A 16,836-nucleotide genomic window follows, 5' to 3' on the forward strand; every position below is an offset into this window, starting at 1 on the left:
TTAAGATTTTTGACTTTTTGTGTGTTTTTTGGTGTGGTCATAGTAATATTTTTACTTGTCTTGTCATGGTCTACTTCTGTGTCAATTGTCAATTAAATAAAAAAAAAGATAATAATAAGAACAAAAAATATTATTATTACTATATATGATATACCTTCCCACTAAAAACCTTAATTTAAAGGCAAGTCATCAGAATCGTAAACCACACCTATTTTGACCATCAATGCAGGAAGAACACAATTTAACTGCAATATACAGCTGGCTCACACTTGCTTGCTTGCCTGTTTTCATCTTGGTTATAGTTGTTACAGTCTGGTGTTTTCTGGATTTATTTCAGTTCAGTTCTTATGTTCCAGTCTGGACATTTGTCTAGGTTTAGGGCCCACAAATTGGAGGCTGTAAGTTCCAAGGTTTTTTTTTCTGTTTGGGTTTTGTTCTGGTTTCTGTTTCACTACTATTCATGTTTTGATTTTGTCTTCTGTTAATTATGTTGCTAATCTACCTTCCTCTGTTCTTCTCACCTCTGGATTTCATCAACTTGGAATTTACTTTGAATTAAGAGTGTCTTGCTCCAATATTGATATCGGTTTAATATCTTTTGGATCACTTTTCATACCTCATCCTTCTACATTTGGATCTTCCTCAAAGAGTCAGTCACCCTACAATACTGTGTGTGTGGTTCTGTGTAACAAAATATTTATATGCCTCCTCCTTTCTTTATCCTTCATGGTTACATGATGCCTTACTTCTTTACTTGATCTTCTTTTTCCTTCAATTTCATCTCCATGAATTCCAATTTCTCTTCAAGCTTCTTTATCCTGTAGTAAAATATTCAGTTAAATTTTAATATGCACACAACGTTGACTAAATCAGACATGCGATAGTAGTACCTGCTGTCTGTGATTGTAGTAATGTTCAGTATCTTATCATAAGTGTGCTGCAGCTGGGTTTGAAGCCTCTGACAAAACCTCTTTGTTGCCTTGAGAGTCATGCAGTAAATATCACTTTCTTTGGACAGAAGCTTCATCTGTAAAAGAACACAGATATTATATATACACAAAAAAGGATAAAAACATTCAACTATAACAGCAGTTTCCAGCGGGCTCTGATTAGTTTAGTCACAAACATCGCCTAGTGGTTAAGGAGGCAGGCCTAGTAATCAGAGGGTTCCTGGTTCAAGCCTCACCTAGGCCATCACTGTGGGATGTTGAGCAAGTCCCTTAACCCCGAACGGCTCCCCAGGCACCACAAAATGGCTGCCAACTGTTCCCCAGGGATAGTTAGTGAATTTCTCCATTGTGAAATCAATAAAGTATACAAAATTAAAGATTCATGAATTAATGACTTACATCAGTGCAACATTTTAAACTCAACAGTCCCGAAAAGATTATGGGACAATCTGACAAATGAATGAAGAGTCAAAATATATGACAAAACATAATTCTATAGTTTGTTTTCTGGAGCTATAAATATCAAAATTATATCAGAGACAAAGCAGAATCTTCTAGCAATATTGCCTTTATAGTAAAGGAACTTCATAGTTCCCAGTGAGAGAGAGTAGCCATTATCTGAGTGGATCTTTGCCAGGGTTTATTTTAGAAGTCTACTGTTCCCCGATGAAAGTCAAATTCATCTACTGGTTATTTCAGGAAGCAGACTGCTTGGCCCCACACTGATCTGAGCAAAGAGCAAAGGCTTGGAACAACAGAAAAAGCCTTTGATTGTGCACTTTGTTGTCAGCAGCCTTATATCTTTGATTAAGGTATTGTAGTAAGAGTCAGGATGTAAGCATTCGCCTTTCTATATCAAATTTAATACACGATTTATAAGACTGCACAAAAGACATGAAAGGAGCATTTTATGTGCAATATGGTGACATTTTGTTGGCTTCTCACGTCATTGTTGGCCCCGCCTCCTATAAAACCAAGCAACTGTCGATTCTCCAATCTGTGCTGAGTAGGTTGGATTGAGAGAATTGTGAATAGGTATTGTGAGTAGTGAATAGCTAGTTAACATACCATAGATTGTTCATTGGAGATTATATAGTATAAACTGGGTGTGTCTTAATTGCGCCAGGAGCTCCGCCCATAATCATGGCATTTTTTTAATTTCCCCCGACTGGCAGGTCAGCAAAAAAACTGTGCCTGTATTCACAAAGCATCCTAAGGATAAAAGTAGCTTTTAGTGATGTCACTCTTAGAAAAATGTTAGAATTCCTCAAATTTTAAGATTAAGGATACAAGTAATTCACAAAGTATTTTAGGCTTTAACTCACCCAGCGCCATTGACAAGATAACTCGTCATTTTAAATCCAAACGCTCAGTGCCATTGACGAGAAAACTTGTCATTTGGCTTTTTTCACAAAGATTACTGGAAAACACCCTGGCGGAGGTCCCTCATCAATATCTAAACTGTGGGGTGTAGTGACCAACTGTGCCCTGAAGATGGCAGCAGTGCACCTTTAGATGAGAGATTAGCCACTGATGCTACCAAGAAAAGGAGGAAGAAGCAGGAACGAGTGAGATTATGGCGCTACAGTGATATTGTGACGTATCCAGCAGCTCACAACTCCACATACTAACACAGAACATGTGTGGACCTGAGTGGATTATTGACAATGTTGCGATGGCGAAATAAAACCATCAACTAACCGGGCCAAACGGGTCATCGCTGCGTGTCAGGAGGAGGGGGGGATACAAAAAAACCCCAGCCTGTGAGCCAGATAGCAAAATAATAGGTGACATGTAGGAGGTAGCAGCACCTTTGAATGAGAGATCATCCATGCTCAGCAGAGCTCAGAGGGAGAGAGGAAAGGCGTTTACGAGACAGAAAATGGCGCTACGTACGAGAGTTGTCGTTCCCAGCAGCGCACACTCGACCAGAGCATGTGTGGAACTCATGGATAGTGTGGCGATGGTGAGATAAAACAATTTAAAAAAACGCAGAACGCAGTGACACTCTGTATGTCCGGGAGGAAGAGGAAGTTGCGTGTGTACAGACTGACGGGAGAGAAAGTTGGAGGAACGCCAAAATACAGTAACAAATCCATTCAACTCTGACCCAGATAGATAAATAATAATTTTGCCATCAAAAGCCCGGTCTCAGTGTCTTTTTTGTTTTTGTTTTACATAAGGAAACAATGTTCAGAAAAAAATGCTTTAAAGTCACTGACAGGGTTTTTTTTTAGAAAAAGCCTGTTTTCTCAGCTTTTTGCTCTGAAACTGAAGATTTGTGTAAACTTGCTCTATTCAACGGCTGATTACAAAAAAACAAAACGAGCCATAGAACTGTCCCTACTCTCAGATCGGGAACACGCATTGACTTTTGACGGGCAGCTTGAGCAGCTAATAGTAATGCTTAAAACAGCTCATGGGATCGCCCTGTTGGTAGAAAGATCCCTGATTAGCTAAAGTCCAGCGTCACGCTCCTGTATTTCTAAAGCTCATTTACAGGGCTGTCACTGTCCACTCAGAACATTTTGAATTACAATATGCTCAAATATGACCATGGATTTTTGACCAAATAACACCAAAAAATACATATTGCAACCGTAAGCACAAAGGTGCCTCAGATGCAGTCCAGTGGACAGGACATTGCTCTGCCTCTGTTCCCTGTTTTATGTGTTTGCGCATGCGCAGTCAGTTCCCCAAGATGACAACCATTCCATAAAAAGGCAGCTTTCTCCACTGCCTTTGGACATAATCGCGCTATACTAAATGCTATATGTAAGTTCACGTACATTAGTGAATTGATATCACGTGGCCGCTGTTGCTACGTTCTCTAGCGAGAAGCGGGATAACACTACCGGAAGGATGACAGCGCTAGAGACGATAGGAAACTTTCTTTAGAGGAAAAACATTCTTCTAGGCAATGTGGGTGAAGTGTCCTGCCCAAGGACACAATGACACTTACCACTGGAGCAACTGTCCTCCACTGTGGCACCTGGCAATGTCAGGCTGGTACGGCCACTTTAACTGCCAACATGCTAAATATGCCTGCTTGATATGTGGCAAGAAACTATCATGTGTTGACATTATTGTGTGTTATCAAATTCAAGTTTTTTTTGTAGCCCTTCAAATACATTATCTAAAAAAATATTCTTTACATAACATTATTCAATATAATTGTAAATATATAGAATTTTATACACTATGTTGTCTTCATTAAAAAGGTATTTTTTAGGTTGCAGACCCCTGTCCTAAGCCAATAGCCACGTGACTTGTGGACTTATTTTACTCATTTGAGTATTGTTTGTTTAATGAGGACTCAATTGAGTATTGTTTATTGTCAGTGGTGAATAATTAAGATTTATATTAATAAACCTGATATTTATTTTAATAAACCAGGTTGTATTCTTTTAGGTACTCATGTACTACTTGTTTTTCACCCTATTGGGGAATCGTTAAGAGAATCGTTAAAAAACCGGATCGATAAGCAGGAATTGATAAAGCATCGGAATCACTAAATCAATACAAATCCCTACTAGTAGGGGTATGTGGTGTGTGCAGATGTTCAGTGTGTGCAGGGAGTCTGTGTGTAATTGTTCACAAGTACTGTATAGTGCATGGGATCAATCACACCGGTTTTATATGCCAGGGAGTGGTTGGAACAAGAGAGCTGCCAGCAGTCACTAGAGAGCAGACTGAGAACACTGCTGCAGAGGTGTAACTAGAAACTGTGTGCCAACAAGGCAACAAAAGTAAACCCGCTTATTTGCCTGTGGCCAAAGTCCGAACTCTTACCTGTGCAGTACGTTATACACAAGGATCTAGGAAAACACCCAATGTTGAAGTCAATGTGAATGTCCCTACCCATGTAGGGAGTAGATCATTTTACTCTCCAGAATAATGACACAGGCCCTCGATGTGTCTTTCAAAACAAACAAATGTAAAAGGGACTGATGAACAGAGAGCAAAGATGAAACAAATGTTTGGTGTCCTAAAATAACTACATAGCAGCAGACAAACCACACACTAACTACGAGGGTTGGTGCCAGATATGTGCTTTGGACCTTTCCTGCCAAGAGGATAAGAAGTCTAAGGATACGAACAAATCCACTAAAGAATGGCTCATTATCAAGGAACAGCACATGTTTATAAAGTGTGGAACAAAAACTAAAGAGATCTGAATTGTAATGTTTTTTTTTTTGTTTGACTGATTTGAAATCTGCAGAATATTCCAGCCTTTCTGTTTTGTCTTTGTTTCATTTGTTTCAAATATTTTTTAGTTTTAATATTAATGTGACATTAGAATTATTGTTTTTGAATTAAGAAATTACCAATAATGGAAGATCCACAAAGCAAAATGTCTAATTTAACAAATGGAGATTATTACAGACTAGTCCTGCACTTTCACACAAACTTGCCCATACTAATTAACAAATCACTGAATTAAATTAGTTAGATTGCATTTAGTCTTTGAGGGCATCATTTATCCTCCTATTTTTGGATGGAGTATTAGTACATTTTTCTTCAGTGTACCTTCTGGCTGTGAGCAGTTATGCTAAATATCTTATGATAAGTGTGCTGCAGCTGGGTTTGAAGCCTCTTACAAAAGCTAATGTAAGGATAGAAAGATTCATCTATAATACCGTTGTTTTTTTGTTTTTTTTGGCTTTGGGGAAATACAGACTCAGGGCGAGCGGGAGAGAGATGACTGCAGGGGTGTAGAAGGCCAATGTCGCACATGCCCAAAAGATCTAGGAGCACTTCTTCTGCATTGACCTGAGATGTATGAGGCAGGGCAACAGATGCATCACAGACTACAACACCACAGGTGCACAGAGAGACCCCACTCTGCCCGACGCCCTCAACCAGATCTATGCCTACTTGGAAAACCCTCACACCCCCCTTACCATCAGACTCACCGTATCAGCATCTGAGGAGCCCCTCACTGGGACCCCAGCTGAAGCTTAACCCCTGCAAAGTTGCTCACACACCTGGAGAGCAGGTGAAGTCTTTGTAGACTTCACTTATGCATTTAATGCTATAAAACCAGTCAGTCCTGACCTCCTTCAATAAAAGTAAAAAATGTAATATGTACAAAGATGAAGCAACTTGAAGCAGAGATAATAGAGTACCAAAAGTAAGGCAAAAGTTTAATCATTAACGCAAATTATAAGCAAGTGAAAACAAGCAGTGGTGCCATTTATTTGACTCAAATGTCGAAAAGGTACAATGTTTATGAGGAGGATCTAAAAGTCAATGTCCAGTTTCATGGGGTTTTTTTCTGAAGCCAGACACATATCAAAACTATACCAGAGACAAAGCAGAATCTTCTAGCAATAACGACTTTATAGTGAAGGAACTTCATAGTTCCCAGTGAGAGAGAGTAGCCAGGTTTTTTAAGGTCTAGTATTCCCCCATGAAAGTCAGGTAAATCTACTGGTTATTTCAGGAAGCAGACTGCTTGGCCCCACACTGATCTGAGCAAAGAGCAAAGGCTTGGAACAACAGAAAAACCCTTTGATTGTGCACTTTGGTGCCAGCAGCCTCACATATTTGACTACAGTATTATAGTAAGAGTGGGGATGTAAGCATCCGCCTTATCTATATCAAGGTCAGGATTTTTAATACAAGATGTATAAGAATGCACAAAAGACATGAAAGGAGCATTTTATGTGCAATAGAAACAGATGACTCTTCTCAATCAAAGTAAAATCAAGGTTGAAGGAATTCTGAATTTTAGCTCCTAAATCTCTCAAGCTTTAACACTAGCATGCCCAAGGTTTTCTTACTCCTGTTGCCCTGCCCAGAGGCCGCCAAATGACACTCAATTGCAACTCAGTGGGGCCACCTCTCTTATGTAAATAAAGCCATTCGATAGGAATGTGCAGCTGGGCAGTGACAAACTTTGGGGGTTGGTGTAAATGATGGCCAGTGTTGAGAAACCAGTTTCTCCCAGGTAGATGTTTGTTAATCCAAATAACATTATATGGAATTATTGGATAAGAATGGCCAAATTAATATGAGCCATGTGTGTTGTGATCAATTAATAAACCACAATAAATAAAATTAGAAAAAGAAAAACAGTAATAAAGCAACCAAGCTCCTGTTTCCTACTCCTGTATTTTCACTATTTACCTTTATTGTTTTTGTGCTTATAAATCAAATGTATTGTTGCTATTTATGGTAAAGCAAGATTTCCGAGTGTGAAAAGGACTGTTTGAGTTCTCACTTTAAAAAGGTAAATTCACGAGGTCCACCATTCACTAACCTGGTCCATGATTATTTTATTAAGCTATTATTTTACAAATTTGAAGAAAGTGCACAAGATGCACAAAGAATCAATGCTTCAACAGGGAAAAACAATCTCAATCTCTGTTTACACCGTCAGTTATGCTGACATTATCCCTCTTGACCTTTGACCCAATGCGGAAGTACTGAACCATAGTGAAAGTTTGAAAAGGCTTATCACCTCAAGGTGAAAAAATAGCCAACTCAGGGCAGATATTTCACTGACTCTGGCGACTGAGAAGCAAGGATGTCAAAAGTTTACAGCTCTCAGCAGGCTTTGGAGATGATCCTAAATGACGCCAACCCCTGTGACTCCGATGGAGAAGAAATATCCCTTCAGCTGAGTTCTGACTCTGAAATTTCTTCCGGTAAGATTTTCTAAACATCCTTTTTTTTGTTTGCTGATTATGGCAGTTGTGTTTTTAATGTTTCATTAATCACATCTCAAAAATATGATCACCCTATACATGAGGAGGATTCGCCACCTTCAGAAAAGAGAGGTCGCCTGGAGACACACGAGTGGCTGACAGAGAGGGCAAAAGACGGCACAGTGTGGCATGAAGAACAGGTCGGAAGGCCTCTCCATCACAGCCCAATTGAAGGTCACGTCACAGATGGAGAGCCAACTGCTTTGGCCAGAAGAAAGGTGACGAGTCGCTTACAGAGTTTCTTCTGCTTCATAACTCTGGAAATGCTTCGGACCATTCAGGAGTGGACTGTCCAGCATGCACTCCAGACACAACATGAGAACTGGTTCATGGCCATACCTGAACTAATGGCGTTCATTGCCATCCTGCTTCTGTGGGGGATTGTCCGCCTTCCATCGCTGCATGACGCATGGTCAGCAAAACTGGGACCGCCCCTGATCAACAGGATTATGGCTCGAAACCGTTTCAAGGACATCATGCAGCATCTACTCTTCGACGACAAGGACACACGCGGTGAACGAGTTGCGACTGACCGGTTTGCTGCAATCTCTGACGTTTGGGGGTCTTTTGTTGCCAACTGCATCACTTCGTACAACCCAGGCAGGCACATCACCATAGATGAGCAACTTTTTCCAACTAAGACTCGCTGCTGTTTCTTGCAATACATTGCAACGAAGCCGGACAAGTTTGGTATCAAGTTCTGTGTGGCATGTGACCTTAAATCCAAGTATGTGTGCAAAATCATCCCATATCTTGGCAAAGACCCCAGTCGTCCACCTGGGGAGAGATTGTCTGAAAATGTGGTGATGAAGCTTATGGAACCGTTTATGGACAAAGGAAGAACTGTTACAACCGACAATTTTTTCACTTCATTGTCACTAGCACGTCGACTGCACAGCCGGAAGACCACCCTCCTTGGCACAGTCAATAAGATTCGCCGGTAGCTTCCAGATTCAGCTAAAAAGAATTTGGCCCGTGAGGAATTCAGCACACAAGTGTTTTCAACCTCTGGTGCCACACTGACTGTTTATGTGCCCAAACGAAAGAAGACTGTCTGCCTCCTCAGTAGCGTGCACAGCGTGGTGGAGACTGAGGCTACTCGGAAAAAAAAGCCAAACACAGTCACCGACTACAACAGCATGAAATGCGGTGTGGATGTCATGGACCAGATGGTTCGAAAGTACACTGTGCGTTCAGGAACACGGCGTTGGCCAGTCGCTGTGTTTTACAACATGATTGACATTGCAGCGCTGAACGCACATGTGCTTTATCAGGCATGCACTGGGGTCAAGGAGAGAAGGGTGGACTTCTTGCTGGAGCTTGCAAATGAGCTTGCCCAGTCTCATATGGCAGCCAAGGAGGTGAATGAGCAAAACCTTCAGCAACAACCACCCACACCTGATGTGGGGAAAAGGGCATTGTGCCAGGTGAAGTGTTGCTGCAGGAAAAACCGTGCCACCAAGCGTTGTATGTATTGTGACAAGTTTGCATGTGGCAAATGCATAAAGGAGGTGTGGCAGTGCCAGAATTGTTCACAAAATCTCTATTAAATAAATTTCACCAAGAATGCAAACAAACTGTTGCCGTCTCACTATTACTACCTACTACTTTCTGTTGCAAAAGTTGAAATATAAGTTGCAACCTCTATGTAGCTGCTGTATGGGAAACACAAAGGAGATTACAAAAGGTCTTTGTGTCCTGGAACCTACCTAGCCACCCCCCCCACCCTAGCTGAGGGGGGAGTAGTGGCCTCAGTAACATAACAATGGTCACAAGCTGAGTTGTTCACACCCGCCAAATGACACCAGCTTGGACATTAAAGGTATAGGTGTCAAATGACACCACTCTGGTCATGCTAGTGTTAATTTTCTTTTAGATGTAGAAGTATGGGATGTTTTACCTACTTTATTAGAATGAGAGGATACTGCATTGTCAGGAAATTAGTTCTCTGCATGTTACCTATCCCTGAGGAGCACTCAGCAGTATTTAGGGCTAAGGACCTTATTTGTCAAGATCCAGTGATGGTGGTCACTGTGTGATTAGAACCTGAACCACAGCTTACTAGTCTGCTTCTTTAGCCCCTAGAACACAAGTTGCCTGAAAACATAGTGAGAGTGCCACAAAATAGGGGCACAGCCATCTATATCCTTGTCACGAGAGGTGCTAGCCTTCTCTCATTTTTATTAACCTGTAAACTGAGACTTTAAGCAATTCCAATCAAGAAGGATTTATTTGATAGGGCATTAGGAAGAATAAATATGTGCTTGTTTCAAACCTAACCTTATTTTCAACAAAACATAAGGCACCCCAGTAGGAACGGTCTACTATCTGTATGCGACAAATGTAACACTATCAAAAATAACATTTTTCTCTCTTTGGGATTCCAGACATTCAGCTTCAAATCAAATGCTTACTGCATCAAAAACATTTTTTAAAAAGAAACACCATGTTTTGAGGTGAACCAGAGTGAAACTAACACCTGCCAGAACTAGGGAGGCTATCCTGCAGAGATAGATGATAAAGCCCCCCCTGTGTGAAATGAATCCCTGCATTACATCCCAAGATGGTTTAGTCTCCAGAATAATGACAGAGGTCGTCAGTGTGTCCTTCAGTACAGACAAATGTAAATGGCAATGATGAACAGAGAGCAAAGATTAAACAAATGTTTGGTGTCCTAAAAGAACTACCGGTACATAGCAGCAGACAAACGACACACCAACTGTGCTTTGGACCTTTCATGCCTAAGGGATAAGAACCCTAAGGATACGAACAAATCCACTAAAGAATGGCTCATTATCAAGGAATAACACATGCTTATAAAGTGTGGAACAAAAACTAAAGAGATCTACACTAAAGTCTAACTGATACTGTTATTGGTGATTAGTTTATTCAAATCGTACTTTGTTTTCTCTCTCTTTTCTTTAATAAAAAATAATAATGACTTATTTTGTAGTGTGGAATGTTAGAAAAGGCTTGATCAAGTGATGTCACTCCAACAGAGAACAATAGTCAGCAACAGTAGGTTTGAGAAAAACTGACCCATTTATTATTAACCAAATGGTTACGTATTTTTGAACCTTCAACATAATATCTACAGTATTCTACAATTGAAGAAAAAATTGGAAAATCCTGGAATTTGAATCCGATATACATTTTCAGGCTAATATCGGACCGATTTCGGATCGGGACACCCCTAACTGTTGATGGTGATTAGTTTATTCAAAGTCATGTCCTGCTCTTTCACACAAACCTGCCCCTAGGATTTAGAAACACAATGGATTCAATCAGTAAGGTTTCATTTTGTCTAATTCAACATTTATCCTCCTTTTTTGAAGACAAAAAAACTACGATGAACATTTTTAGTGAACAAGTTCATATGTTATATTAGCACTGTAGCATTTAGGAATCTGACCAGATTAATTAAACACATGGGGTGTGCGTGTGTGCTTACCTCTTTTTGACAAGCTAATTCTCCAGCCACATCTTGTATTTTGTGCTGCAGCTCCAACTTCATTTGGTAGCATTTGTCCATATACTTTTGGGTTTCTTCCTGTACATTACTTACACACACACGCACACACACACACGCACACGCACGAGATGTATTTATTTGCTAACATGCCACCTTAATATGCATGCTATATGTGTTGCAAGAAATTAGCAATTAACATGTGTTGACCAACGTGATCGTGTTATCAAATTCAAGTTATTTTTTTGTAGCCATGCAAATCTATTACAGTTTTTTTGGATTGCTTCCACACTAAAATTAAAAGTAGTACATTATTAGCAAAACCTTGCACTCAAGAAGCAAAACATCATATTTGCACAACTATAAGCACATTGTCAACCTCACACTTGTTGCAAAACTCTACACACAGTGATTTGCAAAACACTAAACACACAACATACATTACACACAAAAATCTATCATGAAGTCACTTCCTTACAATACCAAAGCACTGACTGTCAAATTACCACATCGTCCAACCAATTGGTTCAACACAGTCATCAGGTGTGCAAACACTCGTTTGCTTAATTGTAGACACACCAATCAGGTGTGTAAGCCCTATAAAAAGCAGCAGGTGAGTTCATCGGTCTTCAAGCACAATGAAAAAAGTCAGAGAAAGAGTAAGACGAGGAGGACGAGGAGACAGAGGAAGAGAAGGAGGCCATTCTGGAGGTAGAGGAAGAGGAAGACAAGAAGGTTCTCAAAGAGGACCGAATCTGACAAATGAGATCCGCGCAACACTGGTTGACCACGTTGTCAACCACGGCCTGACGCTAAGGGGGGTTGGACTACGAGTACAGCCAAATCTAAGCCGATATTCAGTGGCAAGTGTGATAAGAACATTTTGACTGGAAAATAGATATTGTTAAAAATATCATCATATCAAAAACATCTGCACGGTTTCAGTAACTGCTTACAGTACTGTAATCTATGCACTATCAGCACTTCTGTTACCGTTTCCTGTGAAATTACTTGTATCATACACTGTTCTTTTTTTTTTCTACATAGGATTGAGGGTCGGGAACGACGAGGGGGAAGGCCTCCCATGTTCACAGAGAGGGAGATAGTAAACATGGTTTTGGCCAACTATGCAATAACACTCAATCAGCTCCAAGCTAACATTGTCAATAGCCACGCAGTATTCAACAATGTCCATCAGGTCTTGACATCAACACTGGCACGCATCCTAAAAAAGAACCATATTCAAATGAAGCTAATTTATCGAGTGCCTTTCGAGCGCAATTCCGAAAGGGTGAAATGACTGCGGCATGATTATGCAGAGGTATGTATTCACTTTAGCAGTGTGATCATGCATACTGTCTCATAATCTTATACTGTACTGTAATATGTGTACTAGATCTACACTGAACTACACAATTTTGTCTTATATCTTCCACCATACTCTCCATTCCTCAACCCTATAGAAGAGTTTTTCTCGGCATGGCGGTGGAAGGATGACCTCCGTTTCCAGGCTGAGGTACCCCTCATCCAATCCATGGAGGAAGCCTGTGACCAGATGGAGGTAGCAGCAATGCAAGGGTGGATTTGTCATTCAAGACATTTCTTTCCAAGGTGTCTTGCTAATGACGACATTGCCCGCGATGTAGATGAAATTCTCTGGCCAGATCCAGCTAGACGAATAATTTTTTTTTGTCACATTTTGTTTCAGTATTATGAATCTCCATGTCAACATTTTGGGCGTGTTGAGAAATAGTCTGCAACATTGGTCTTGTGTAGTGTTTGGTGAATTTACATTATATTTGTACTTTGTTGATAGTAGCCTACTCTAATCGTAGGGAAGTAGAAGTGCTAAAAGTGTTTTAGGTTTATTACAGCAGAGTGTAACTCGTGCAAACAGAGTACAGTAATGTGAAACGTGTGTGTTTCAGATGGTAACAAAGAGTGGTTTTTAAAAAGTATATAGTTTTTACAAGTGTTTAATTATGCAAAGGATCTGTAGTGTTTTGCTAATTGTGTCTAGTGTTTTGAAAACATGGGCCCTCTTTTGAAAATCGTGCTTAAGCAATCGAAAAAAACTGTAACTCGTAAAATTACTTAATATTATTTTAACTGTGTAGAATTTCATACACTGTATTGTCTTCATTGAGAAGGTTTTTTCTTTTGGCTCTGGAAGGACTTTAATCCAGGCGAGATGAGGCAAAACGGCTCCTTGCGAGTAAAGGTTGCAGACTCAGAGCTCATTAGGTAATGACAAATATAACAGAAGGTCAATAGTTCAGATCAATATCAGACACACGCACATACACGCACCACAACACACACACCACACCACACCCCCACCCACACACAATTCTTTTCAGAGGGAGGGGGTGAAGTTGACCCTAACATCTTCCAGCTTCTAGAATTTCCCCCATGTCTGATTTTTTTCCCATCTATGTGAACAGTACAATTCAGAATTTTTCAAATCTGACCCAGGCCACTTTTATATGGGTCATTCAAGCACACATTGAAACACTGGTGAAAGGATGAGCTTCATGGAGGAGGTAATTACTCCAAAAACACAAAATACAACAAAAATATACAAAGTGAATCATGACACACAAAACAATGACACAAATACACAGAATTACAGAAAAAAATTACAAAATGAGCCCATAAAAACACAAAACAACCACACAAATATACAAAGATGACATGAAAACATAAAATGAAAATCTGTATTAATGTTCAGATTGTTAATTATTTTAAATGCTGACGAGAATGCTGATAATGTGTCTGCAGTGTGACCAAATTTCCAAAGTTTATTCTTTTCACAGTTCCAGTATTTGTTGTTGTTGTGTAAAGAGCTGTCTATCAGAGTGGGTACCTGTTGTGTTCCTGGGTCAGAGCCTTGGTTATGACACTGTCGTATGTCTTCAGTTCCTTGTTTTGGTCATCCAGGAGAGCCAGGTTGAAATGAAAAGCCTCACTCAGTTGATGGAACAGTTTCCTGTCATGTATAAAGGAAGTGTAACCACTGCACGAATCCATAACAAAATTCCAACAGATAAAATCCCAAACCACTGAAAAAGAAACTGCACAAAATCCCAATTTTTATTTTTCTCATACATTTCTTTTTCACTTTAGGGGGGATTTAGGAAGTTCAAAATGCGGAAAGCCTGTGGCTCACATATAACAATGTGCTTTATATGAGGAAAAATATTCAAAACTGAAACGAAGAGATTATACTTTGGAAGAATGAATACTCCCTGTGGTATAATGAACAACATGGTTAGAATGTGACGAGAAAACATGGACTGTATCTTTGTTGTAGGAGCATCTTCAATATTACATGTCTGGCTGTACAATCACATACAACAGTGGTTCCCAAACTTTTCCAGGATCAAACCCCCTCTCGATCGGAGGATGACCCCCTCTACAACCAGAGCCACGGTCGCCACGGGGGAATGTATGTGTGTGTGTGTGTTCACATGAATGTAAGTAATGTGCAGGAAGAAACCCAAAAGTATATGGACAAATGCTACCAAATGAAGTTGGAACTGCAGCACAAAATACAAGATGTGGCTGGAGAACTAGCTCATCAAAAAGAGGTTTCAAAATGGCTGCTACTTGGTTCAAGGGTGTGCAACGTCAGATTTCTTTGGACACCCCACCCCCACGCCCGACCTCCTGAGTAGACTGACTTAGTGATGATGTCATCAGTCCTGGCTTTACATTGATGATGTCATCGGTTAGAACATTAGAACATTGGTCTTCTCTACAGTGATGATGTCATCAGTTAGAAAATTAGAACATTGGTTCTCTCTACATTGATGATGTCATCAGTTAGAACATTAGAACATTGGTCCTCTCTACATTGATGATGTCATCAGTTAGAACATTAGAACATTGGTCCTCTCTACAGTGATGATGTCATCAGTTAGAACATTAGAACATTGGTCCTCTCTACATTGATGATGTCATCAGTTAGAACATTAGAACATTGGTCCTCTCTACAGTGATGATGTCATCAGTTAGAACATTAGAACATTGGTCCTCTCTACAGTGATGATGTCATCAGTTAGAACATTGGAACATTGGTTCTACTTCTACAGCGACTATAGCAGTCCTACCTCTAAATTGATGATGTCATTAGTCCTACCATCACAATGATGATGTCATCAGTCCTACCTCCAGAATGATGATGTCATCCCTATGTTCCAATGTTCTAAAAAGCATAACTTTCTGAGCAACGTTGTTTTTACAGAAGTGCTGACACAGTCAACACACTGTGACAACACAAACTATTTAACACAGTTTTCTGAAAGTTCATGTTTCAGCCCAGGGTGTACCCCTGCCTCGCGCCCACTGTGTGCCGAAACAGCCGGGTCTAAAAATGGATGAATGGATGAACGTATGAAAAAACAATCAGTTTGAACTACACCGTCATCCATACAAATTATTTTAAATTAGATACTACTCAACGTAAAGCTGTGTGTGTGTGTGTATCAGGATCAGACTGACAACAAGCTGAAACTGGAATAGATGGGGTTAAACTTGCTAAAAGCCAACATATATGAACACAATAGTTATCACTTTACACATTTCACAACAAACCTAAATGTCCCTGACGTCCCACGTTCAAACACAACCTCATTTGACCAATGGCCATGCTAATAGCTCGGCTATCTACTAACTATTACGTTATATATTACTAGTTACAGGTAGGGCTGGGCGATATATCGAATATACTCGATACTTTTTTTTTTTTTTTTTTTTTTTAAATATCTTAGTGGCATTATGCACAAAAGGTGCACTTAAATTTAGTGTTGTTTTGAAATGTCATCTTAATGACAACATGCACAAAAGGGCACTATTTGTTTTAAAATATTGTAGTGGCATTATGTACAAAAAGTGCACTTTAATTTTGTGTTTTGAAATGCCATGTGAGTTGCATCCTGCACTAATGTCTTGTTTTGAAATGTCTCTGTGACAATTTTGCACAGAACGTGCACTTTCTGTTGACAATTTTATGTTTGAGCCACTCACTGTTTAATAAATACAGTTATGTCAACTTTGACTTAGTTGTGATATCCCCTTTTTTGCATGAAAGTTTAAAATTGGCATATATTAATGCAGTATGATCAAGAATGTTTTAATGTAGACATATAGAATCATCATACTGGTGTGATTTTGTGCATCAAAGTGTTAATTCAAGGGTAATGCAAAATATCGAGATATATATCGTGTATCGTGACATGGCCTAAAAATATCGCGGTATTTATAAAAGGCCATAGTTCAGGTAGCACTATTTAAAAGGTAAAAGGTAGTATGTGTGTGTGTGTGTATATATATGTACTCTATGTGTATGTATATCTATATATATGTATGTTAACAAAACTTTAAAAAAAAAAAAAAAAAAAAAAACAAATAAAAAAAAAAAAAAAGAAATATAAACAATAATAATTAAATGTGTATGTATGTGTATGTATGTATGTGTATATATATATATATATATGTGTATGTGTATATATATGTATATATATGTGTGTATGTATATGTATATATGTATATATATATATATATATATATATATATAAAATAATTGAAATAATTCAAAAGATAAATAAAATAAAATAAGGGATATGTGTATATATACTAAATGTGTGTGTATGTATGTGTGTGTATGCTTGCTCAGATGTTGGTAAACACGTATAGGCTCGTA

The 16,836-nt window shown here is 39.3% G+C and overlaps 1 protein-coding gene and 1 non-coding gene across 2 annotated transcripts in view; both read right to left on the reverse strand.

The window, feature by feature from the left end:
- The window catches only part of ccdc57 (coiled-coil domain containing 57), a 74,861-nt gene that overhangs the window by 39,345 nt on the left and 18,680 nt on the right, over window positions 1-16,836 (reverse strand). The window contains exons 3-6 of the mRNA XM_028476943.1: window positions 13,999-14,121; window positions 11,115-11,223; window positions 891-1,027; window positions 747-818 (exon numbers count right to left, since the gene is read on the reverse strand). Coding sequence (XP_028332744.1) covers window positions 747-818; window positions 891-1,027; window positions 11,115-11,223; window positions 13,999-14,121 — 441 coding nt within the window. The remainder of the gene's footprint in view (window positions 1-746; window positions 819-890; window positions 1,028-11,114; window positions 11,224-13,998; window positions 14,122-16,836) is intronic.
- On the reverse strand, window positions 9,764-9,853 carry LOC114482061 (U6atac minor spliceosomal RNA). Its single transcript, XR_003676310.1, has one exon. It is a non-coding gene; the product is annotated as a U6atac minor spliceosomal RNA (small nuclear RNA).

Source organism: Gouania willdenowi, chromosome 19 (assembly GCF_900634775.1).
Source record: "Gouania willdenowi chromosome 19, fGouWil2.1, whole genome shotgun sequence".
Lineage (NCBI taxonomy): Eukaryota > Metazoa > Chordata > Actinopteri > Blenniiformes > Gobiesocidae > Gouania > Gouania willdenowi.